The 26546-nt window shown below is 39.3% G+C and overlaps 2 protein-coding genes across 3 annotated transcripts in view; one reads left to right on the top strand and one right to left on the bottom strand.

Annotated features, from left to right (window-relative positions):
* The window catches only part of FGF7 (fibroblast growth factor 7), a 55116-nt gene extending 53962 nt beyond the window's left edge, over positions 1 to 1154 (top strand). Inside the window, exon 4 of the mRNA XM_081170095.1 lies at positions 42 to 1154. Within this exon, the coding sequence (XP_081026221.1) occupies positions 42 to 236 (195 nt within the window). The 3' untranslated portion in view covers positions 237 to 1154. The remainder of the gene's footprint in view (positions 1 to 41) is intronic.
* Positions 1 to 26546, bottom strand: part of FAM227B (family with sequence similarity 227 member B) — a 117649-nt gene that overhangs the window by 87792 nt on the left and 3311 nt on the right. For both annotated transcript variants that reach the window (XM_081170044.1, XM_081170045.1), the window contains exons 2-10: positions 26423 to 26476; positions 21337 to 21595; positions 18679 to 18743; positions 17588 to 17632; positions 15032 to 15136; positions 10413 to 10511; positions 9704 to 9805; positions 8349 to 8475; positions 6524 to 6676 (exon numbers count right to left, since the gene is read on the bottom strand). In XM_081170044.1, the coding sequence (XP_081026170.1) occupies positions 6524 to 6676; positions 8349 to 8475; positions 9704 to 9805; positions 10413 to 10511; positions 15032 to 15136; positions 17588 to 17632; positions 18679 to 18743; positions 21337 to 21595; positions 26423 to 26476 (1009 nt within the window). The remainder of the gene's footprint in view (positions 1 to 6523; positions 6677 to 8348; positions 8476 to 9703; positions 9806 to 10412; positions 10512 to 15031; positions 15137 to 17587; positions 17633 to 18678; positions 18744 to 21336; positions 21596 to 26422; positions 26477 to 26546) is intronic.

Raw genomic sequence — 26546 nt, forward strand, 5'->3', positions numbered from 1 at the left:
GCGTTCATGTGACCTATTGTCTTTTTTCTTTTTTTTTACAGAAAGTATGCAATGAGGACTGCAACTTCATAGAATGGATTCAAGAAAACCATTATAATACATATGCTTCAGCAAACTGGACACACAAAGGGAAGGAGATGTATATTGCATTGAAACAGAATGGCGCCCCCAAGAGAGGTCAGAAAACAAGTAAAGAAGATATATCTTCCCAATTCCTTCCACGGCCAGCACCCTAATCACAAATCTATGGAGAACCAGTTCCAGCAAAATGTTTAATTTCATAAGGGAACTGTTTGAAAGTGCAAGGAAGAGAAGCTGGAATACTACTGAAAAACTGAACAAGCTGGACTTGCGCATTTATGTTTATTTTTAAGAGACTGCCTTTAAAAAAATATGAAGATACACTACATCTGATTTAGTAACTAAAAGTTGTAAAAAATTGTAAAGAGTTGTACAATCCTCATGTTAGTATAAGAGTAGCTTTGCAGATTGTTAAGTTAAATTTACCCTTATGCATTAAGTCATGACTTGATTATCTGATGATATTTTATTTAAAATAAACCTATCTGCTTAATTAAACATGGCTGCTATAATAATAATGATGATAATAAAGCAGATGAAAATGTTATGTAAAATATGTCGGACTTGATGGCTGCTGGAATGAGTCTTCAGATGATCAAGTCTACTAAGCATGGAGGTGGAGCAGTATGGAATACTTTCCAGGAAAAACGTGTAAGTTTTAAAGTAATTTGAAATTGGATTTCTGCAGTATTAAGACAATAAAGCTAGTATGGAAGATGAAGGTTGCACCACTGCAATGTATTCATATGTATTAGTAAGAATGCCTAACGCTGCTCTGAAAGATGTTACAAAAATAGTGTATATGAAATAATATTAATAAGGGAAATGTATTTCATCTCACTTTCCTCAAAATATCCTTTTCTATAACGACGAAGTAAAAATTCAGACATCATATGGGTTTTTATGTAACATAACCTATCTTTTTATATAATTTCTGTTAGGGTATATGGCTTGATTTTTTTTTCACCTATTCATGCTTCTTCTGTTAAAGCATTAAACTTTATTTTAAGTTATAATTGAACTTTATTAAGTTATTTAAGTTGATGTTATTTATAAAAAAACTTATTAAGCTGCGTCTGTTTCATATGCTTTTAATTCTAAAGAAGTAACAAAACAGTCTGTCTGAGCCACCTCCCCCCCCCCCCCCACTTTCTATGACCAGACACAAAGTCTAGTACATAATACTCTTGCCAATGTGCACTGGATGGCAGACAAACATGACAGCCTGCAGCCCTTCTTACGATGGAAGTCTCAAATAGAACAGCACCCAAATCCAAAAAAATCTAAAGCCATAGGGCTAATCACACGGGGCTCTATTAAAAGATTGGACAAGGAACTTTTTGGAAAATGCTCTGCTTGCTGACCGACGCCGCCTCATGTAAATTAACTAAGTGACTATCTGATGATATTTTATTTGTTTGTTACTTTTACAACTGAGCTTTGGGAGCATAGCCCGGCAGTTGTGCAAAGATGTACCGTATTTTTCGCCCTTTAGGACGCACCGGCCCATAGGACGCACCTAGTTTTGGAGGGGGGAAATAAAGAAAAAAAAATTATTTCCCCCACAGGCGTGGGGCTGGGGCGGGGGAAGCCCGAGCTTCCCCTGACCCCAGCCCACAGCACAGGCAGCTCTCTGCAAGCCTTGGGAGACCGTCGCGACTTCCCGCCGGGCTCCCACTGCTTGCGGATATCTGCCTGAAGCCCAAACCAGGTCGGGGAACAGCGGGAAGGCGCGCTGCTTCTCCCCGCTGCCAGCCTTCAAACCATGTGCACACCGACCCCTCTCGCTCTCCAGGCTTCAGCGAAAGCCTGCATTCGCCCCATAGGATGCACATACATTTCCCCTTCGTTTTTGGAAGGGGGAAAGTGCGCCCTATAGGGCGAAAAATACGGTAATCGAAATGGGGCATAGGGTTTTATCCACAGAGGGAGAAAACAACAGTTCCCATTTTTTGCTACGCTATGATCCAGCTGTTCTTGGAATCCATTTAAATTGCCTCTGTTACAATACAGAAATAATATAATATAATATAATATAATATAATATAATATAATATAATATAATATAATTAATATAATTAATATAATATAATATAATATAATATAATATAATAATATAAATTTACTGTACTCTTTTCAGGAAATACTAAGGAGAGGACCCCAAAAAACTGACTGAAAAGCACTTCAGATCTAGATCTGAAATAATCTGCAAAAGACCAAATTCTGTTGCATGAAATTCTGTTGCAAAATTCCTTTGTTAGCACCACTTGAATCACCAGGGGAGGGGGTAACCAACCCCTTTGCTACCAGAGAAGCTGAATTGGCCAAAAGTAGGGGGAGTCAAGAGTTGGGCTTGTAGAAAGGTCTTTTACCTTTCTCTACACTGTTATTCATTGCCTTAAATGAAGGCATTTCTATTTGTAAGTATATGCACACAATAATATTCCCCTTTACACATTTAAATACACACACGTGGCTGGGAAAGAACTGAACACTGCATTTGTCAACACAACATTCATTAGAAAGAAAGAAAAATGTTTCAGCCACAGTGGGTTTCATTAGCTGATCAACTGAAGCTAGCCTTAAAATGCATACCAGAACACTTAAAATTAAACCCACAAGCATAACTGGGTTTTTTAAAACAAAATCCTTATTAAACAATTACATTTAAAAGCTATACAATCCAAAGGCTCTTAAGTCTCACTGACAGTTCTTTTTGTATTTTTAAATATTTCTTCTACGTTTGGTTTGGCAGGCGCAACACTAGGCTCTGTCTATCATCATAAATCAAGGAGAAGAAGAGTTTGTCTCGCTTATGATCCAAAATAAATACCAGGAGAACAGCATTCAATAGAATTCGCTGCAGCAATAGGTAGTGATGGCCACCAATTCAGAGTGCTTTACAGAGGCAAATTCATGGAAGAGAAAGTAGTAACGATGTCTAAATACTATATTCAGAATCGGGGTCAGTATGCCTCTAAATACCAGCTGCTGGAGAATAATAGTGGGAACCATACGTTTCTCAGCTCAGTGGGACAAATATGTTTTCCCTACAGTTTAATAACTATTCTGTTTCACACTATTATTTTTATAGTGGATATCAATATTCTAGTGAATGTTTCAGAGCCTTGGGGGATAGCTCAGTTGGTAGAGCATGAGACTCTTAATCTCAGGGTTGTGGGTTGAAGCCCCACGTTGGGCAAAATAGTCCAGGAGTGCAGGGAGCTGAACTAGGATTCTCTTTGTAGTTTCTTCCAATTCTATGATTCTATGATAGTTACTTGACTATTAGAGTGACCATATTTCCCTCCAACATTTATCTGAGGAAAATTAGGGACCTAAGGAAAAGTTTGAAGTTCCAGGATCCCATCAGAAACCGGGACGGCTTCTCTAAATCAAGGACGTTCCTGGAAAATTGGGACACTAGGAGGGTCTGGAGTGATATTATACAGAATAAATTTAACAGTAATGGTGTTGCTTAGTAGGATCATATCAGAGCAAGCCCATATGAAAAATCTCTTAATCATACATTTTGGAGGCGTTACATAAAATCTTGGGCATGAGACATACAGTCATGAAGGCATACATACCGCTGAAGTATTTCTAATGCTTTAAAACATATAAGTCTTAAGCCCCCCACCCCACCCCGAAAAATAAAGTCTTAAGCATGCAACAAAACTACCTACATATGAAGAAAGTCAAACTTTAAAGCCCTTGGCCCTGTAGTTAATCTAATAATACACTGGCTAAGGGTTGTTAACTTGCAAATCATAAGGCATTCCAAGTACTGAAATTTTATAACCACTTACATTCCTGTTCTAGAATAGGAGATTCTCTCCAATTTTATTTGGAACGTCAGTATTAACTCCCCACGGTCAGTCTACCCTGATTCACAAACATTCTGCTCAAAATGTTAGAAATGGAAGCGTTGTAGAGATATCATCAATACTCTTGAAAACAAAGATCTGAGATAACAATGAGAAGAAATTGCTTAGTATTGCAGACCCAATCGCAGTGATTCCCTCCCCCAGGGAACAAAGGCGTAGCCTATGATAGCGGTAACAAACTGCACAAGACAACATTCTGGGGTTTAAAATTAGCCACATCTTTTATGGATATACATTGTGTGTATATCCATTCTCAGTCCCCAGCTGATGCTAGAGCAGGGTTGAGCCTGGGATTGAAGAACATCAAGATGTGGGTCTACATAGGTGGGCTTCTGAGGCTGCTGTCTAAAGCTCTATGGCCCTGTCTGTCCCACACTTGGTTTCTGAACAAAGTCTTGCCACTAGATCCCTCTAATGGGCTACCTTGCAATTGCACCTGTTTTAGGATAGGGGTGCTGCACCACATTAAGGTAAAAGTAAAGGGACCCCTGACTATTAGGTCCAGTCGTGACCGACTCTGGGGTTGTGGCGCTCATCTCGCTTTATTGGCCGAGGGAGCCGGCGTACAGCTTCCGGGTCATGTGGCCAGCATGACTAAGCCGTTTCTGGCGAACCAAAGCAGCACACGGAAACGCCGTTTACCTTCCCGCCGGAGTGGTACCTATTTATCTACTTGCACTTTGACGTGCTTTCGAACTGCTAGGTTGGCAGGAGCAGGGACTGAGCAACGGGAGCTCACCCCGTCACGGGGATTCGAACCGCCGACCTTCTGATCGGCAAGTCCTAGGCTCTGTGGTTTAACCCACAGCGCCACCCACGTCCCCACTTTACCCTGCTGCACCACTTTACTCCGCCCCAGTATGTGACTAAGGATTCCATCCAATGCCTTATCCGCAAAAGTTGTGACTATTTGCTATTTGCAAAACCTCCAAACAGAGCCAATCTGTTAGCAGGCAAATTCATTTCCGGCTCGAAATACAGCAAGCATTAATGAACCACAGCAATAAGCGGTGCAAGGAAGAAAAGACCAGCATACAAGATAAATATGGCAGACATTAAAGTACCAAAGTAAGGTCTACTGATTGACCTAACAGCAGGGCCCAGCAACCACCTGACTTCAACCAGTGGCAGGCTATCCCGGCCACCATTATGGCTGGCTGAGGAATTCCCCCAGTGGCCGGCCTCACAATGGAGAGGCCTTTGTTCTGTGAGGCCAGGGGTCTGGCGCAACAGGCCACAACTACTGCCCACCCAGATTCGGGGTAAGTGGCCATTTCATAACAGAAAGAGAGAAACAAGCTTTTTATCTCATGAAGAACATTCAAACGGGGATGCATTTCCTCCATCCAAACTTGAGACTGAAACAATTTATAATTTATGCCTGGGGCAGAATATTTTGATCCCTGACCTACAGCGTTTGGCATATTACTGTACTATTAAATTAGTTTTTTTCTAGGAATTACCACCCAAGCAACAACATTATCAAGTCTTTTGGAAACAGACAGCTATGGGAGGAACTCTTTATATATCCCTTTTTTCTGCACCTTGCAGGATTTGTATTGGGCATGTACATTCTGCTCCAAATTAAGGCGAATATTGCATGCTTTCACCAAGCTACAGCGATTCCTCCTTGTATATAAAGCAAATCTTACATGTGTAGAATACATTATAGCTCCCAACAAATTCTTAAACATGGTATTTCCAGACTCTATGCAAATGTTTGTTGCTTGTCATTATAAAATCTCAGACTGAAAAGATTGATTTTACAAAACCTTAGAAAAAGGGCCAGACAAGTTGTTGGGAGAAGGGTCTTGTAATTTTTGCAATTTTTGCGGGGCTTTTCCTTACTATACTTAGAACATGGATGGGATAATTAAGAGTGTTCTCAGTACATCTAAAAGATGATGTGGCACAGGACAACAATGTCTCCATGGTACAGGGGTTGGATTTAGACATGTCAAAGATGTGTTTCAGTTAAACACGTTGTAAACTTAAACAGGGAAAACAGGCAGAGGAAAAATGGGACTCCACTGCGCCATCTGGTGGCACAATGCTATATTGCATGTACAACGCATATAAATCACTTTTTCTTTACCAGTCTAGCTGAGTCCAGGGTTTACTTTGTTTATGTTTTTAAAGGTTAAAACCACACTTCAGAGTTATGTAAAAAAAATGTAATAGGGAATCAGTAGAAACACTCATCTATTCACTGTCCCATCTTCTTAAGAAGTGTGGTAACTTGTACCAGGCACCACAAAGTTCCCAGATGTCTTCAACACCAGTCCTAAGCTGAACCCATCACAACAGCTTTGTCTCAACATAAATGATGCTCAAAATCATTCCTTGCCGATATTGCATCCTGAACCCCAGGGCTGGGGAGTAAGTATTTTACATTTTGTTCTGATTCCTCTGAAGCAACAATAAATTACAGGGTTCAAATTTATTCTGAAGATTTATAATAGCGATCTCTATTTCACTAATACGGTGGACAATATTATGCCAGTATTCTGAAACAAACATTCAATAACTTTTTAAGTTCTTCGCCTGGTACTTACAAGACTTTCCGATTGACCTTGTCTTAATCACAGAGTTCTGGAGTTTCAAACTAGATAACTTATGTAAGGAATCTGTTTTCTGCATTTGTGTCAGGGGCGCTTCCAACCAGAATAAATTCCATTTCTTCCAAGCAGATTTTTGTGGTCTGAAACCTGCAAAGCATAAATTAATGTGTGTGTGTTTTAAAAAAAGAACCGACAAGAGCTTTTCAGTTCTTTTGTTACCAAAGAAAGACAGAAAGAAAGGAAGGCACATGTTTACTTCTTGGTATGCATTGTATCTTCAGCAGGCTGCTGCTTTGTTAGCAAACTGGGGTTTAGTCCTCATTCATTTTCTTTCTAACATTCTTCACTTTCTTCCTGGAAACTGAGAACTAACATTCAATGGATATTTCTAAAGAAGAGGCATAATGCTTTATGTTGTCCTAGTTTTCTTAATTTTATCACTTTTCGCTGTAAATTATTCAGACATGAAATTAGTTGTCTTTGGTGGTGGATTATTTGTGTTCACAATAGGAACTAGAGAGGCTATCTTGCAAGTGTTATAACCACATAAGAATACATTTGATCACCATGGTTGTTATTTGAGGGGGGAATACACACTGAAAGGTTGCTGGGGCAGCTCTCTAAAGCCTGCCCACTCTGAGAAATATAAAGCACATTTAGTAGTTCCTATCTGAGGAGGTCTACTTCATTCCATGCTTGCAATTATTTTGAATGACAAGCATTATTTCAATGAGGATGTCATCATATCAGTAACTGGGGCGTAAGTTTTAGTCATTCAGTAACACTTGTACCATAAAATTATAAGCACAGCTGAAATTACATTTGGTACTTCCCAAGACAAATCCTTGATACGTATTATACTCATGAAGCACGAGTTTTAGCTGTGTCACTTTAACAGCATAATTCTAAGCATGTAAATTCCATCGAGCACAAAAGGATGGTACTCCCCAGGAGGACTGCATTGTGACAAATTCTAAAGAGACAGTTGTGTTAATACAATAATAACACTGCCGTCCCACCATATACTGATTTGCCTATTCTTGTGAATGTAATATGTTTTTATTGTATTTAATTCTGAATTTTAAATTGCAACTTGCCCAAAAACCTGCCAGTGAAGGGCAGGTAATAAATTTAGCGATAACTAGCGAGAATAGTAATAAATAGTAGTAGTTGCTTGCAACAAAGAGCCCATAAAGTACTGGGACAAAACTACATATATAGCACTGAAGCTCATCACTTCAAATGTCACTAGGGCATCATAAGTTTCTAATAGCAAGTAGGAAGGGTCCACTTTTCATGAGGATCACAGTATTTGGAGAAGGGAGGTTTAAGCATTCCTTCCTCAGCTGTAATCCCACTGAAAATCCTCCCAGCATTACTCTGTGTGTGTGTGTGTGTTGTTTCTGCAGATTTTACTGGGATTGGAGCTGAGGAAGGAACAGTTAAACCTCCCCTCCCCCACTATGTGCTGCTGTTTCAATGAAAACTGGGTTCCTCACCCCACTATTATATTTTCTTAAACCTTGATTAAGAATGATGCATTTAGCATGCTATTTACTTTGGTCCTTAAAGTCTGAATTGTTGTGGCATAAGCTCTCATCGACTTGAAAGTTTTCATTTGTAAAAACATGTACCGCAATAAATTTGGAAGGTGCCACAGGACTAATTGTTTTCATTATTAGAGTATTAGTGTTATTATTTTTTACTATTCTGTAGTACTGATGTTGACTGGGATAAAATGCTGAATATATAAAGTTATGTAGAAAAGATCTTTCTGAAAAGTCCTAATACCATAAATTTCAAAGACAAATTATGGTACCTCTTATCCACTGAAAAACTAAATCCATTAGTTCCTCTTTAAATTCGTCAGTGAAACGAAGACGGGATTCAGGAAAAGCTTCACAAAAAGTAACATAGATGGCTTGTGACAAGCAGTCAGGGTACATCTGCCAAAGTACAAACAAAGCTAAATTTAAAACATTTAAAGTTGGCAGTGAGTAATATAAAGAATAAGCAAAGTATAGTTAATAACAAACTCAGACATTTAAACATAGCTGAATCATTATTTGTGGTGAAATGAATAGTTCTGCCAATGTGCGAAGTAAGTAAGCATGGCAGCTAGCTTAACATCTTGTGAAGCAATGTACAGATAATACTTTTTAGGTAAAGTAACAAATTGGGGGGTTACTATTGTACTATTTATCATCAAAAACTACGGAGAGCAAAAAAGCTTTATTATGGATATTATGTGATGTTTCCTTGTCTCCACAAGCAGCAGCCAAGGAGACAAAACCTGTGATACATGGTTTGGAAAACAGTTTATTTTATTTTATTTTTGTTACAGTATTGTTGCACCATGTCAGAAGTGGCACCAACTACCTTAAACATGATTGTAACAAAGAACCAAAAATTTAAAACTGAAATACAAAAGGGACAAAATCTTTTGTCCTGTTTGAAGGCAGTGGAAGAACCACATATTCCAGAACGATGTACAGAGGAAGAAACAGAAGTAATGAAAATGCAATAAAGTACATGTAGCCCGAGTACGATACTTCAGGCCCATGCAGAGTGGGGGTGGGCAGCCAAGTATACTTGCCCTCGGCCTCAGAGGACTAAACTGGCTGGGGGCCCCCAACCAGGGACCAGCTGCTTTTGTTTGAGTTTATAACTTTATTGTAACAAGACGCCCAGTCCAGACCTCAAGACAAGCTCTGCAAGAACCTGTGATAATTACACATTATCACGTACATGCCGTATTTCCCAAGCTTGTATATAATACATTATTTTTCCAGCAATGTTACCTGGGGGTAGTGAGGTGATAGTACCCACACATCCCATAAAGTGTAGGTTGGACCTTAGACAATGGCTGAGGATGCAGTCACTGGCACCAGTATAAAGAGTGACCATAAAAGGGCTTGAAGGCAAAACATAGGAGGAGCAGCTAAAGGATCTGGGTATCTTCATCTCCGAAAAGAGTTTAAGAGGCAGCATGATAGTGTACAGAATAAGGATATACAGGGTGAGTCCTTTAAAAGAGGCCCTGTGGATACAGAGTACACATGTTCCACAGGGCCTCTTTTAAAAGACTCACCCTGTATATACAGTATAAGGATGCCAAAGGAATGCATTCTGGGGCAACAATCACGATTGAAAAATACCTATTAGTGTCTTTACCTGAAAGAAAGGATCTTTTATGAAACTGGGAGTACTCAAGAGAAGCGCCACAAAGCTGTCTGATATTCTATCAAAAAGGTGGTCCTGTTCAGCTTGATCAGGCTTGAAATAAATCAGGAAAAGGTATTATTAGCATTAGTATTTCATTGCTTCACTTAGCACTGATTTTAAGCACAGGTGGTAGAAATAATGTATGAATTAACAGGAACTTCAGAGTGATCATGATTGTGATTTTGGAGCTAAAAAGGTTACATGACATAGGAAACTAACTCTCTCTCTGTGTGTGTGTGTGTGTTTTGTGTGTGAGAGTGAAAGAGAAGTGGAATTTTTGTAGTTAATGTTGTACCTTCCCCAAGTTGCTTGCTTTCACTTTTTGTTGCACTGATAACAATGGCTTACATCTCACATATGAAAAGCCCAGGCATAACATAAGGGTTATAGCATTTGCACACACCCTGGGTGTCAGATTTAAGCTCTCTAGTATGGGTTATTTACCCCACAAATGCAACACTCTTTCAGGGTTATTATCACTCTGTGTGGGACTTATTCTGTTTGTCTTTCAATACAAATCAGTCAAAGGGAAGCAGTTATTTAACACAGAAGTTCATGTATGTGAGCACAGATTCATTCATGATCAAGAAATTTTATATATTCCAATTACGCTTTTTAATTTGGATAAGAATGAAAATAAAGCTCTGTGTCTTCATACCTTGAACTTGTGAAGAAACCACCACCAAAAGCAATCCTGTAAAATTGCAAGGGATGCTTCAGAGATAAACAATTTCTTCAGAATTTTTGTATCCACTCCCTGTTAAAAAAAATGAAACAACATAATTACAACAAAGTGATGAACAAAACCTTTTTTTATGCAGTCCCAAACATATATACTTCAAAGGGAGTGCCCCTGATTAAAGAATGATGTTTTTCCAATATGGTGTTGAGCATCGCAGACTTGACTGATAATCAATTTGATATTGTTGTAAGTTTGGGGAGAGAGAGAGAGAGACCCCGCTAATCCCTGCCCCACTCCCTCAACAGAAAAAAACCAGGGTTGAGAGTAGAGTTGGGAAGTGATGAGAACCAGAGGAAAAATCAGCAAACTGGAAAGAGTAAGAGTCATGTTTGATTTCTGTTTGAATCTAAGGCTGTGGCTATGGGAGAAACAAGACTCTTTGGGGGGTGTTAATGCTGTGAACCCCTCCATTGTAGGCTCAGGTTTTATATATGTGTAAATAAACCATCTATCATAGACACTACAGTCTCTGCTGTACCTCATTCCAAAGGAAACACAAACTCTGGGTAAGTGCCTGGAGCTGACCATAAGCTGAGCATTTCCATGCTATAGATCCTTATTTATTATCTTGCACCACTTGGAGATTGGGGTGGTGTGCAACAATATATTAAAGATATGAAGTTCAAACTCCTTTTTAAAATGGAAAATGCAACCCCAGGCGGCTACAATTGTGAGAACAGAAGCAAGAAGACGGGATGTATAACTACTTTATTAATCCTTTTGTTATGTACTGAGTTGAATAGGAGCCAAAAGGCAGCAGTCTGGTTGGTCCTAGAACAATAGGATTCAGAATGCAGCAGTCTGATTGGTCCTAGAACAATAGTGTCTAGAATGCAGCAGTCTGATTGGTCCACAGGAGCCAGCCAATCCAGCTCCAGGTGGAAGTGAATCCGCAACCAGAATGGCCTATACGTGAATCCCGGAATTAGCCAATCACATGGGGCCCACTGTGTAAATAATGTATATAAAGCAGACATTCTGGGGGAACATTCCATTCCTCCTCACCACTATGAGATGAATAAAGAGCATGAAATCCACTCTTGACTCAGAGTATATTTCACCTTTCAACACCAGCCACTTCTCACCCAAACTGAACCCTGAGTTGCTCTTCATAAACATGCATCAGGAACCACGCATGGGGTGGGGGTGGGGGTGAACACACTGTGGGGGAAGGACTTTGACAAGAAAAACAGCTGGCAAGGAAGTTGTTAAGAAGCTTCTTCTGCTCCACTCCAAATTGCTGCTCCCTAAAGCTGCTTTTCATTTTGTAAAAAGTAGGGGATTTGCAACATACATCTATATGCTTGCCCAATGCAACTACTGTTATAAACAATTAAGCATACAATCCTATGCATGTCTACCTACGGTACCACCTCTCCCGGTATGCCTCACGGAGGACCTTAAGGTCCATAAATAGCAACACCCTAGAGGTCCCGGGCCCTAAGGAAGTTAGATTAGCCTCAACCAGAGCCAGGGCTTTTTCAACACTGGCTCCTTCCTGGTGGAACACTCTGTCTCATGAGACCAGGGCCCTGCAGGATCTGATTTCTTTCCGCAGGGCCTGTAAGACAGAGTTGTTCTGCCTGGCCTTTGGCTTGGAGTCAATTTGATTCCCTCTCCCTCCTTCTTTTTTCCTTTCTCCTCCTGTGATGAGGCTGCATTTTAATGTTTCAATGTTGTATTTTAATCTTAAGTTGTATTCATTCAACTTGTTTTTATTATTGCTTGTTAGCTGCCCTGAGCCCGGCCTTATTATTTTATTATTATTATTACTCAGAAGTAAGCGCCGCTTACCAAGGGCACTTTTTTAAATCCAAAAAAGGAGTCAACGTTTGACCTGCGTTGCTACAATTGCTATACTTGGTGTGGAGGGCAGCCCAAAACAAGATCCCTTCCAAACCGCCTGGGGTGGTGGGAGTCTGAAGCCTCATGATCCTACAATTAGGTCCCACGATGTAAAAATAAGGAAGTGGTCATGCAAATCGACTGTAACCTTTTGAGAGGATCTTGGTGGACTTGCGATGAAAAACAAGGCGTCTGACAGGCCTAGGCAAATGTCACTGCATTATTTATACACAAGTCATGCTTTGGAAAATTATTTTTACAGCATTGAACTTAACAAATTATAGTTCATTATGTCCTTTGCTATGCATCCACAAGATTATTTGTCACTCTGCAGCTGCAACCTTATATAACCCTTTAAAAACTGACCCCAAGTAATTGCTTGGGTCAGTACTCATTTTCTCAATAGCAAGCAATCATTTTATGCACTGCAATCATATAACTTTTTATGGGATTTTAAAAATTGGCCTTGACTGTTGGTATTAAATTTAAAACCTTCCATTTGGATTTTTAGATCCTAATTAATTTTTGGCTTCTTAAAGACAGTATTTGCAAATGCAAGTCTGGCACAGATCTATAAGAATATCCGTTAGTTAGACCAAAATAATAATATTAGCTCAAATGGGTTAAAGTCATTATCCCCCCCCAACCAAAAATCTGGTTCTTCTCATACTTTATACTACTTGGCCTTGAACAAATGACAAGAAATGAATAATGGCTGCAATAAATAAACCTGACACCTTGTCAAAATGTGTAAATTCAAGGAAAAATGCAAATCCATAAAATGACATTATGCTATAAACATGCAGTAATTATCTTAAACTAACATTTACTGCCTGCTTCAAAAATATTAATAGAGAAAAGAAAAAGGGATGATTTAAAGTAACAGCTGTACAGCAAAAATAATTTAGATATATTCAAATAGTATTAATGTGAAAGTAACAGCCAGGGTAATATATTTCTTTGGACCAAAAAAAATGTCAAAAAGTACTGAGAAAGCTTCAAATTTTTCCATACTTCTTCAGTCTGAATGTTATACAGTGTTGTACAAAAGTACCCCCCCCCAAAAAAAGTGAGAAGCCTAATCTGCAAATTTTAAGGTGGAAGTGCATATATTATGCAGATTTATGATACAATTCTATTCCCAACATTCCTGGGAGCAGGTATGTATAGAATTGCACTGCAAAATAGGTTTTGCAAACAGATCTCAGATTGTGTTGAACCAAGGATTACTGGGATCAAACAGGAAGGGTTGATCCCCTTAGAAAGCACAATTTCTGTTCTGGGTTTGGAGATATAGACTCACAGATCAGTAAGGATGGCAGCCCTCATAAGTGCTGAGCCTAAGCAATGGTCTGATCACCACTCTGGAAACAATGAGCAATGGGAAACAAACATAATGTTGCCATACCCTTAACAAGTAACTGCTGCTTGAAAGCTGTTTATGGATTGGTAGGTGTATGAACAAACCCCAGGCTCCATATATAGGTACAGGTACTGGATAGGGTTGTTTTGTTGTTTGTTTGTTTACCATGTTGCAGTATCTTTTTCTTTTGCAGACATAGAGCCCAAATTGAAGGGTGATGATAAAAGTGTTTTATTTCTTTTTTAACCACTGCTGATTTTAATCATTTTTTCAGTATTTTTAAATGCCAGTTTTAACCAGTTTACTGACCATTTTAATGTAAACTACCTAGAGATTTTCTTATTATCAAGCAATATATATTTTTACAAACAAATGCTTGTAAGCATTGTTCTCTTCTCCCTTATAAAGCTGGAAAACAACCAGGGAGGGGACGACGTTACAATTCTAAAACATTTTCAGATTTACAATGTTAATATGCCTACTAATGAAAAGTTTAAAATACCACATATGAACTTACTAAAAGAACAAAGATATTCCAAGGATCAATTCTTATGTTTCATCAAACGCTGCTTCTTCTTTAATCACAGAATAATATATTATCAGAGGCTGGAGCACTTCCATTTCCAATAACACACAAAATGTTACTTGGATTGAAGGCTATGTCCTTTCTGTCATCAAGTCACAAAAGTATCACAGGAACGGTTCTCCAAACTTATATTCTCCAAGCAGGTAGCACACAAGAGCATACCAAAAAGTCTATCAGCAGGCCCAAGAGTTTGTGTTCTTTGGGAGGCCAAGCTAGCAAAATACTTATAGCAACTGAGAGATGGATCTGGCAACCAGCCAGCCCAGTCATGTGCTCCTGTTTAACAAGGCTCAATTAACAACAGCTGTTCTGCTGAACAATCAATTCATGACACTTTCCTCACTTGTTAATAAAATGGAGTGAATTAATCACTCTGCATATTATGTTTAATGCTATCTGAAATTTATCATTATTTGCAAAAAGAAAATGGAATACATCTTGCTAAGGGAGGTACAGAAGGATGTATAGCAGCAGAAGACCCAAAATATAATAGTGGGAGACATAAAATGCATTTTATGTGGATTTTAACAGTGGACAATAGAATTTCATATGATGTAATTGGCTTCTTACTTACTTGAATGTATAATATGTCTCAAGTATGTCATGCAATCTTAAAAGAACTGTTAACATTTTTTTCTTGCTTCAGATATAAACCACATATCAAAATTGATCTACCTTAAGCTCTAAAAATATTTTACATCAGCAAGTTTTGCTACCTAAACTGAAATACAAAGTTTATACCTTGAAGGTTTGGACTTTAAGAACTGAATCCCAGAGTTGTGCGGGTTCTAGATGATTTGGTAGTTTCATGACTTTCATTGGCTTGAAACCAGGGAACTTGTAATTCTAAAATGAAGAAGAAAATCCACATTAATAACTATGCTTCTAATTGTTTATCTCAGAAAAATGTGCTAGTTCTGAAACTTGGTATCAGTAAGTTACATGAAGTGTACATTTTAAAAAAGCAAGCTCAGAACTATCCACTTTTTTTAGACAAAAGCAGCTATGTTCAGGCTACAATGTGAAACCTCTTTATTTTAGGTAATAATCAGAGAATCTGTTGGTTGTTCTGTGACTTTTTTGGCTATAGCTTCTATGCTGATGATTCTCATTAAGTTATAAATGCAAATTTTCTGTAAAATAAAAGAAACAAAAAAGGAGCTATACAGGATCCTGATCAATATGGAGACTCTGGCACCCAAAGGTTGAACCCTCTTCTTCCAGTGATAAAGGTAAAGGTAAAGGGACCGCTGACCATTAGGTCCAGTCGTGGCCGACTCTGGGGTTGCAGCCCTCATCTCGCTTTATTGGCCAAGGGAGCCGGCGTACAGCTTCCGGGTCATGTGGCCAGCATGACTAAGCCGTTTCTGGCGAACCAGAGCAGCGCACGGAAATGCCATTTACCTTCCTGCAAGAGTGGTACCTATTTATCTACTTGCACTTTTACGTACTTCCGAACTGCTAGGTTGGCAGGAGCAGGGACCAAGCAACGGGAGCTCACCCCGTCGTGGGGATTCGAACCGCCGACCTTCTGATTGGCAAGTCCTAGGCTCTGTGGTTTAACCCACAGTGCCACCCGCGTCCCTTCTTCCAGTGATACTTTCCTGCTAAAAATTCTGCCCCAGCAGCAATTTGCCCCAAAGCAGCTAAGGAGAAGGCAATGGAATGGATGCTGCAGAATTAATCCAAATATCAAGTGGGCTGCTTTTTCTGAGGGGAAGAAAGACAGCAGCAAATTCTCACCATTATTATTTAAAAGGTTATGTGTATGTTTAACATAATGTTAAATTTAACCCCATGTAATAGTTAACAATCAGGAGTGATTTATAAAAGACTGTCTCCTCCTCCACCACCGAAATTATGTGTAATTCAGCTGGGGAGGGCGGGATATAAATAAAATTTTATTATTATTATTCCTTTGTTTCCTTATAATGGCAAAGGCGCCTACCTGAGAGGTGCCAGAACTGAGTTCCTGCAAGTTCTGGCTGAAAAAAAAAGCTCTGTTTATATGTATTTAATGGATCTGACATATTTTATGAGTGCTGTGAGCTGCTTTAGGCAGTCTGGTCTAAAAGGAGAATGCAAATTTAAAAGATGAAGAGGGGAAAACAATTATTCTTCAGGGGCCCTTTTGATAGCTCCACTGCCCTCAGAAGTTTGTGAGGTTGTGATCCAGGAGAGATAGAGGGTGGAAATTACTGGTGTTCGTTTATCCATCCTAAGTTCAAAGTGGAAATCAATCCAATTAATATAATTGGTATTTGCTGTTGTTGCTTTCAGTCCACATATGATACATCTACAATCCTATGGTTCTATTGTAACAGATTAGGTGTTTTCGTCATTTGCACTGCATTTTCTGTGCACAGAAACGAGTGAGGTGGAATAACATAATGACAGCTTAATTTTATTTTTGTAAACTGCTATGAGGTGTTTTTTTTTTACAATCAAGTGGCTAGGGCAACCCAGTCAGATGGGCAGGGTACAATTATTATTATTATTAGTATTAGTATTAGTATTAATGAATTTATGACATAAATAAATTTTTTGAAATAGCAATTCACATAATTATGTAAATTACAAACGTTATGTAATTTCACCACAGTTGACAGCAAGATTACAACGCAGTTTCTGGTGGAATGCAAACAGTGCTGCATGTCACGAAAAGAGAGCAGAATGGAAATACTTACTGCCACCTAGATTGGGGGAGGGCGCCATTTGCTGCACAGCGCAGCTCAAGGCTGAAACAGGGGAGAGAGGGGTCCACACACATGGCCAGGGGGAGGGAGGGGCACACTGCCTCCTGGCTGCGCATTTTCCTGGCACAACCTCCCCCCCTCAGCCATTCAGGAGGGGGCTGAGCAGTGGACAGAGACCTGGGCGGTAACTGGACTGCCTTCTTCCTTTAAAGGGGAACGGTGCCCAGCTTCTTGCCCCATGTGGACCCGATTGTCATTGGATCACCCACCCTCCCTCCCATTTTGTTATGTGTATGTGCTTCAGCTCAGTGGTGAGTGGGCTGAACTGGCACGGATATTGCTATAGATTATTTGGTTGCCATATTAGGGGGCCAGGGAGGGATTTTCCCTGCAGACAAATTGGCCCATCTGCAGGTTTTCGCCTGACTCACAACAAATGTCATAGCACCCCTTCCAAGACACAGCACTGTCAGGAATGTCACACATGACCCATGTCAAGGGGGGGCCCTACATGCTAGGGGGTTAGACTAGATGACCCTTAGGGTCTCTTCCAACTCTACAATCCTATGATTGACTTCTGCAGCATATTTGGTACAATTACCTCAACTCTTTTAGAACTTGTGTGGTCTATGGTATCTGCAGCAATCTGAAATACATTTTAAACAAAAGCATTGTGTCAGTATGCTAAATGCACTGAGTGGTAAAGGTACTATCAATATTTTGTGGCAAAAATAATAATTGCTGAAAATATACGAAGAAAAGAAATGCTGTGAAATTTGAAATTATCTGCTATGAAAAAAGGTGGATTCTCTAGGCAGTGTTGTTACCTTTGTGGGCATATAAAATTACTCAAGGCCTAACTTTACTTGGAGCCAGGTGAGAGAATTAGTGATGATCAGAGAAGCACACATAACTAGCATCTGGCAGCATCTACACTATAAACATATCAGAGCTGATGTTGAATACAGTGCTAATTGTGTTAAAGTTGTACAGTTCTGAATACGAGCAAATTTTCCCACTTCATTTCTTGAGCCACTACAAAAAAAGTATGCATAGGCATACTTTAAGTAAGATGTCTACCTGCTGCAAAGTTGCTAGTGTCTGTAAATTAAGAATGAGGAGGCTGTGGCCCTTCAATTGTCACTGGATTCCAACCAGTGCAACATCTGGTTATACATACCTGCTGCATATGCAGGAGAAGGTGGTAACATGATGAAAGCATACTTGGGTAACTGAATGGACTGTATCATCACAGGTGGAAGGTGAGAAAATCACAGTTCTGAATGCACCTCTGTGTAACAAAGCACTTTGCAAAGCTAGCACAGCAAGAGCAAAAGTCAGTACTTTCCCTGATATGTTCCTTTTTTTTAATGTGCAGGAAGCATCAGACCCCCAGTGGAAGTCTGAAATGGGAGTCCATTCTACCACCTCATTATGCTGATATTATAGCCCAAAATGTTACATCAGTTTCCCTCCAGTTTAACTGTCATGTCCCACAGTGATCCATGGAATTTGTGTTTGGTGAGGTTGCTGAGAATTTTGTTTAAAGAGCCCTCTCTGGCAAGTGAAATATAATCATTTCTGCGCTTGTTTCAGGGATACTAGTGAGGCGATTCAATTTCAGGAAAGTTATCAGCTGGCAGCTCATAATGAGTAAAATGGGGTGTATGTATTAACCAACAAGTACAATACCTGCACTTTCTTCTTTTTCTTCTTCTTCCTTGGCAAACTGCTTGTTGATTCAGAAAGACAAGCGTCTTGAAAGGAAGAAAGTATGAAGAATTTAGAATGTATCACTAATTTTCAATTTCATGAAACAAATACAGATTTTGGCCATAACTATTTAACTGCATTTTCAAATATCTGTAGTATAGAAATCTTGGTTCACTGAAATGACCAGCCAGTAATCTGGGAACTGAGCTAGATTCCTGACTTATGCTGCCTTACCTATATGTATATATAGGCTGGACCATATATAGGCTGGACCACAGACCCACTTTGAGTACACAATTGTAGAATACTTCCTACAACCACAAATTCAAATTCTTACATACATTTACTCAGCAATAAGTTCCACTGAATGAACTTGTTCCGTAGTAAATGTGTTTGTAATGAAGTCTAAATTTCTCCTAAATTGTTTTTAAGGAAAGGTGGGGTACTTCAGGGAGTAATGCTAATGGCTAGAGTAAAACACCACTCATATTTTTTGGGGAATTTTTTTTTAGATGAGATGTAAACATGCTTTGAAAACTCACTTTGGCTATTAAGGAAAATATATCTCTATTGGTGTAAGCCAGACTTCACTTCTTGAGCCTAATGTTCTGGGCAGTATATGTTGTCTAAATATTACCAGAGGATAAGGAGCTTGTGTTAATTAGCTGAGTAATGTCAGGATGTTTGTGTCATCAACAGCAGTTTGGTGAATTACAACAGTTTATTATGTAATGATCCACTGTGTAGTTTTCTGAATTTAATTTCCCTCTGATCTCACTACAGTGGTACCTCGGGTTAAGTACTTAATTCGTTCCGGAGGTCCGTTCTTAACCTGAAACTGTTCTTAACCTGAAGCACCACTTTAGCCGCTGTGCCGCCGGAGCATGATTTCTGTTCTCATCCTGAAGCAAAGTTCTTAACCTGAGGTAATATTTATGGGTTAGCGGAGTCTGTAACCTGAAGTGAATGTAACCTGAAGCGTATGTAACCCAAGGTACCACTGTATTTACAAATATATCTATATCTATATAATACTTCATGCATCTGTTGAAGTGGACTGAAGTCAATGAAAGCTTATAATAAATTTATTTTAAGGTGCTGCAAGACTCAATTTAGTTGCATTCAATGCAGCACTAAGTGAGTCATTTAGCAGTATACTTGTTCTGCTGGCAAAATTTGCCAGGGGAATGTTGCATGAGAGAATGCATAAGCTGTTTGCTGGTAACTTTGTTGTATAATATGTTGTGCCACTGTCACATTGGATTTCTCTGTTGCACAACATTAAAACTCACCTGCCCACTAGCACTAGACCCCTTACACTACCATAGAGAGAATATTGTGAAACATTATTTTGTTTTGCTGAAAGAGACTGGCACAACTCTCCCTTTGGATATTATTTACATAGCTCCAGTTGGAACGTAACACGAAGCCAAACGATGACTTAGCATGAACAAATGACCTCCCAGATATAAGGCCATAGCTGCTTTGCTCATCCTCCATCCCTGATGCTGCTCTGAGCTAAGCCGTGGTTTGACTTGGCATTATAGCTAAACCTGGGCTGATAATTTAGTTCCCCTATGCAAATAAACAATAAATAAACATTACACAGTTAAAATCTGTGTATCTGAAGAAGTGTGCATGCACACGAAAGCTCATACCAAGAACTAACTTAGTTGGTCTTTAAGGTGCTACTGGAAGGAATTTTTTTATTTTGACAGTTAAAATCTGTTCCTTCAAGCAACTGAACATTAAAAAATAAGGATATGTTTCAAAGTGTGAAACTTATAACGGGGTGGTATGCAATTGGTGTCCCTTCACGGACAGAAGCCAATGAAGAGGAAGGCAATTTTCAGGAATTTTCACTCAGCATTGCAGCCTCCTGTACACCACCAAAAATCTGCTCCAGAGGGCGTGTGTACTGAGGTTGCAGGGAGGAAAAGGAATCACTTGAAATTGTCTTCCTCTCTGTGGATGTCTTCAGCAGAAGTGAAGGAGGTGAGGACAGGTGACCCCACCTAGGCCCGAAGTCACCCCCCCAAGCAGGCTCAAAGCTTCCCAAAGCTTTTCAAAATCATTTTCTCAGCAGCTAAGCATCTGCTCATATGCTCTGCTGTTGCAAGGCTAAATGTTATTCTTTTATCAGTACGAGAAGGCTTCAAAAGCTAATGAATAGGCTCTGTTCAAAGCAGGCCTGAGAACTGACTTTTATCTCATTCAGTTGCAACATCTTTGGACATGCTGAACCGCTCTCCTTCCGATTTCCTGGGAAGGGTGCCAAGAGTCCCAAAAGAGTCCCAAAGACAGGAGCTTTCTGTTCATGCTCAGGGGAACTCATGAGGCAGGACTCTGGAAGAGGAGGAGAAAGGGGAGGGAACTGGAAGGGGAATATATATACTCTGTGCAAATGACTGTGAACTCGTGCTTGTTTGTGAGTTATCACACTTGCTCCTTCTACCAGTTAATGGATGGTAGAAATAAAGATTTTTCTCCGAAACTATTCCTTGAGTGTCTGTTGACTCCCATTTTCCCTTTCCCGGGTGCAATATTTTTTCCACCCGAGGGCAAAGCCTCATAAGGCTACAGAAGGACACTAATTGGATATTGGCTGTAACTGATAACTCAATGGATAATTATTACCTTGTTCTATAAAAACACCCTCTTGGTCATCTTTTTCTGATTCTTTAGATTCCAAATAAAGTACGACATCAGCATGTTCATGGACTCTCATTTTGCATTCATCCATTCTCTTTTCCAAATCAGAGATAATTTTAGTGGATATTGGAGCATTGTCATGAAGAAACTTGGTAATAGTCTCCAAGGCATAGTCTTTTTTTAACTTGGCAACCAAAGGCTGAGTATCCATTTCTGGCATGTAGGGAAACCGTGGCCAATCATCCTGCAATAATAACAGTTATTGAAAATCTGACAACCAATAATGTTAAGGAACAAATATTTATATATACACAGAGACACACCCATACACCAACATGCATACATACACAGAATCATCATGCCAAAATTAAGCACTTGCTTTCTTTACCCAGTTTACTTGAATACCAGAGGTTAATGTGTGTGCTTTCAGTAATACTTCCACTAAAATAAATTTTATTCACGAATGCTAATAGATTTTTAGAGTACAGTGGTACCTCTGGTTACGTACTTAATTTGTTCCGGAGGTCCGTTCTTAACCTGAAACTGTTCTTAACCTGAAGCACCACTTTAGCTAATGGGGCCTCCCGCTGCTGCCGCGCCACCGCCGCACGATTTCTGTTCTCATCCTGAAGCAAAGTTCTTAACCCGAGGTACTATTTCTGGGTTAGTGGAGTCTGTAACCTGAAGCGTATGTAACCCGAGGTACCACTGTACGGTGATGTTTAACAAGTTTGTGAATGTTTTGCTAAATAATGGATTTACTGTTGTTAGCTACCTTGAGTGCCATGTGTAGAAAGGCGGAATAGAAACTAAGGTGGTAAATACGTAATAAATAAAACAAATGGATCATATATTTTTTCTAGTATAGTATTGCCTACATTTGTCTTTAGTAAGTTCTCTCATACGCCATCCAGAGAACATAATCCCGGAATGAAGTAATACATCTTTTGTCTAGGTGGTACTTAACACCCACCAAACTAGCAAAGATGTACAAAATGAAAAATAAGAACTGTTGGAAATGCATTGTAAAAGAGGGAAATTTTTCTTAACATGTGGTGGTTGTGTGACAAGGTGAAGACTTTTTGGGATAGTGTGTATAATGAGTTTAAAAAGATATTTAGGTACACCTTTTATAAAAAACCGGAAGCATTTTTGCTAGGTATGGTTGGAGAGGACATTAAAAAGGAAGATCTGAAATTCTTCCTGTATGCCACAACAGCAGGAAGACTACTCCTCACACAGAGATGGAAACAACAGGATATTCCGACAATGGAAGAATGGCAACAGAAAGTATTGGAGTATGCGGAAATAGCAAGGCTAACTGGAAGAATTCGACAGCAAGACGATGAGAAATTCCAAAAAGAATGGTCCAAATTTATGGTATATTAGAGAAATCTGTACATAAATAAAGACACTCATAGGACAAATAAAACTCATAATGTTTACTGTAAACATTTGGTTAGACCACAAGATGTAATGCTGTAATATAATAAGGGATGTATGTCAAAAGTATAATACAAAAATTTATTAAGGAATTATAGACATTTATAGAATGTATATATAATAATCACGCTTAAGAGCAATGTAGAGAAGCCAGAAGAGGGGTGGAGGGAAGTTAATTCGGATAAGATATAGATTGAAAGGAGAATAATATTGTTTTGTTTTTTCCCCATAAATTTTTATTCATATTTGCACATATATACAGTAATAATAATAATAATAATAATAATAATAATAATAATAATTTATTATTTATACCCCGCCCATCTGGCTGGGCCTCCCCAGCCACTCTGGGCGGCTTCCACAGAAAACAGAAATACAGTAAAAAAAACAGAAATACAGTAAAAACATAAACAAAAAATCCACCACATACCTTATACAAATTATATCCACTTCACAAATCATAAATAAAATACATAACTGAGTTAGTCTCAACTGATCCTTGGACTTCCCTCCACTCCTTTGGTAAGTATCGAATAAATTATATAGTCGCATACTTTTTAACTCTTTTACATAGGCCTTTCCCGCTGTTAGAGTTATTTCAACCCCGCCAGTGTCACCTGAACTTTAGATTCCATATACACTAAATATTTCTTCCAACTGTCATGAAATTTCTGTTCGTCTTGGTCCCTTAATCTTCCTGATATTCTATCAAGCTCAGCATAGTTTATCATTTTAACCTGCCACTCACTTATGTTGGGTATTACTTCTAATTTCCAATTTTGTGCTAACATAGTTCTTGCAGCTGTCGTGGCATATAGAAACAAGATCTTATCTTCTTTTTTAATTTCTTTACCGACCATTCCTAACAAAAAAGCTTCTGGCTTTTTGGGAAATGTATATTTCAAGATTTTTTAAAGTTCATTATAAACCAATTCCCAAAAGCTTCTCACTTAGCAACACAACCACCATATATGGTAGAGGTCACCTTCTACCTCTCTACATTTCCAGCATCTTTTATCCTTCAACTTATAAATCTTGGCTAATTTCACTGGTGTATGGTACCACCTGTAGATCATTTTCCACAGGTTTTCCTTTAGTGCCGTGCATGCCGTAAATCTCATATTCTTGTTCCATAATTCCAACCACCTCTCAAAGTCGATGTTATATCCAATGTCTATCGCCCACTTAGTCATTGCCTCCTTCACCTCATCTTTAGTATACCACTCCAGCAAAATATCATACATCTTTGACAGTGTTTTGTTCTTACCTTCTATAACCTCCACATTAAATTTAGATTTTTTATCTTCAAATCCTACTTTCTTTTTGTCTTCTTTTAGCAGGTCATTTACTTGGTGGTATTGCAACCACCCAGTAAATAAATTTTTGATCTCTTCATACGGTCTAAGTTTAATCCCTTGATCTGTCTTCCAAATTAGTTCTTCATAGGTGGCATTCTTCCCTTCCATATTTTTTTTTTTATAGTTAACACCTCAATTGGTGAAATCCACCAAGGTCTCTTCCTTTCCAATATATTTTTATTTCTTTCCCATACTTGGAATAGTGGTCCCCTAAAAATATGATTTAGAAAGCCTCTATGAACTTTCACCTTTTCGTACCACAGGTACGCGTGCCACCCGTACCTGTTATCGAAACCTTCCAAGTCCAAGATATCCCTATTTTCCAATCTTATCCAATCCTTCAACCACACTAAACACGCCGCTTCATAGTATAAACTTAGATCCGGTAGAGAGAATCCCCCTCTTTCTTTTTTGTCCACCAATATTTCCATTTTTATTCGTGGTCTTTTGCCTTGCCAGATGTATCTCGCTAAGGCTCTTTGCCACTCTTTACACTGCTTTAAACCTTTTAATACCAGAATGGTTTGAAACAAAAATAACATTCTGGGGAGAACGTTCATTTTGATAACCGCTATCCTCCCCAGAAAAGATAACCTCAATCACTCCCATATTTCAAGATCTTTCTTAATATTCTTCCAAGTGACTTCATAATTATCCTTATATAGAAAGGAGAATAATATTGTTAAGCTGTATTGTGCTTAAGATATTTGGGGGGAAAATAATAAAAATTATTGGAGATGGGGGAGAAGTTATACATCTTTATCTGATCCTTCTTCTGTAGAGCTTAGGTTTACTTAAATGGAGTTATCACATTTTATCTTCACAACAAACATAAGAAAAGCATTGGTGCATAGATCAGCCCAAAGACCTGATTAGTTCAACATTCTGTTCCTCACGGTGGCCGACGAGATGCCTATGGGAAGCCCACAAGCAGGACATGAGCACAACTGCCCTCTCCTGCTTTTGATCCCTGGCAACTGGCATTCAGAAGAATACTGCAAATATTCATATCTATTGTGAGCATTATCCATTGTTATCTTTATCTTGCATGAATTTCTTTAAGCCTCTGTCATGGGCCCGGGAGTGGGGGGTTGGTCAAGTCAGAGAACAGAGTAGCAGCAAACAGCTAACTCTGGGTAAGGATCTAGTAGGCTGGGAAGGTCTCTGGCTGGGCCAGGAGAGCCCAAGGAAGAGGATGCTGGAGAGGGTTCTTGTGATGGTGGTGGGGTCTGTTGCCCCATTCCATCTTCCCATTAGCCTCCACAGTGCAAGATATGGGCTGCCCCTCCAGAGCTGTCAGAGGCTTGTTCCAGCTCATCCACTTTGCCTTTCATGCCACCAATTCTGCCTCTGGAGTTGTCAGAAACCACATCTAATCCTGCCTCTCCAAGGGAGGTTACTGCCGCACCTGTCCCATTTGCCTCCAATGAGGCAGTGATGCTTCCTCCATTGCCTAGGTCACAGAGACACCAGTGCCAGCATGAACAGATGAGACAGTTGCATCCTTCTTGGAGAAGTGCCACATCGCTTGCCCAGTCTAAAGACCAGAACTGCTTGCCGTGCCAAGTTGTGCTCACACCAGGGGTGTTGTTGCTGGATCAACGTCTTTGCTTGTGTAGTCATGTGTAGCACTAGCTGTGCTTTGGATCATCATTTTTCCTATGTATCACATGATATGAGTATTCAAGATATTGGTAGAAACAACCACCTGACTTCATCATTGAGCGGGAGCCAGGACATCTAAAGGTATCTAAGTAGGCAGCTATTACTTCATCTTGCAGCAGCAAATTTCAAAGTCCCAACTATGTGTTGTGTAATGTAGGTTAGGTGAGAGAAAGTGAGTTATCCAAAGCTGCATACTCAGTGACCTTTATGGCAGAGAGAGGATTTGAACCCTGGTTCTCCCTTGTTCAGGTCTAGCACTCTATCGAATATATCACAATGGTAAAATCGGACAAAATGTAAGGCAATGAAATCACTAAAGCGTAAGTTCCAAAAAACAAATGGGTAACAACATCTACATTTCTTCCAAAACTTGCATATGAAAAATGTAGAATAACCACAGGAGCGCCTTTCTATGTAAGCTTTTCCAATTCTGCACTGTTCTTACATTCCACTGCCTGAGGGCTTGAAATGCAATCCTCATTTAAACTTGTTTCTCAGGGTATACATTCGTAAGGTCCTTGCTCAAAACTTTGTTCTCCCCAGACCTAACCCGCACCCCCCAACACACATACATACGGGTATTATTAGTTTTAAAAACTACCTACCAACTTCTGAGAGACCAAAAATTCTTCAAATGTGCGAGGAGGCTGCGGCCCTGCCTAGAAACAAAGATACATTTGTATTACAAAAGAAACCCTCCATAAATGGTGCATGCCAGTAAAAGAAATA

Source organism: Podarcis bocagei, assembly GCF_964188305.1.
Source record: "Podarcis bocagei genome assembly, chromosome: 14".
NCBI lineage: Eukaryota > Metazoa > Chordata > Lepidosauria > Squamata > Lacertidae > Podarcis > Podarcis bocagei.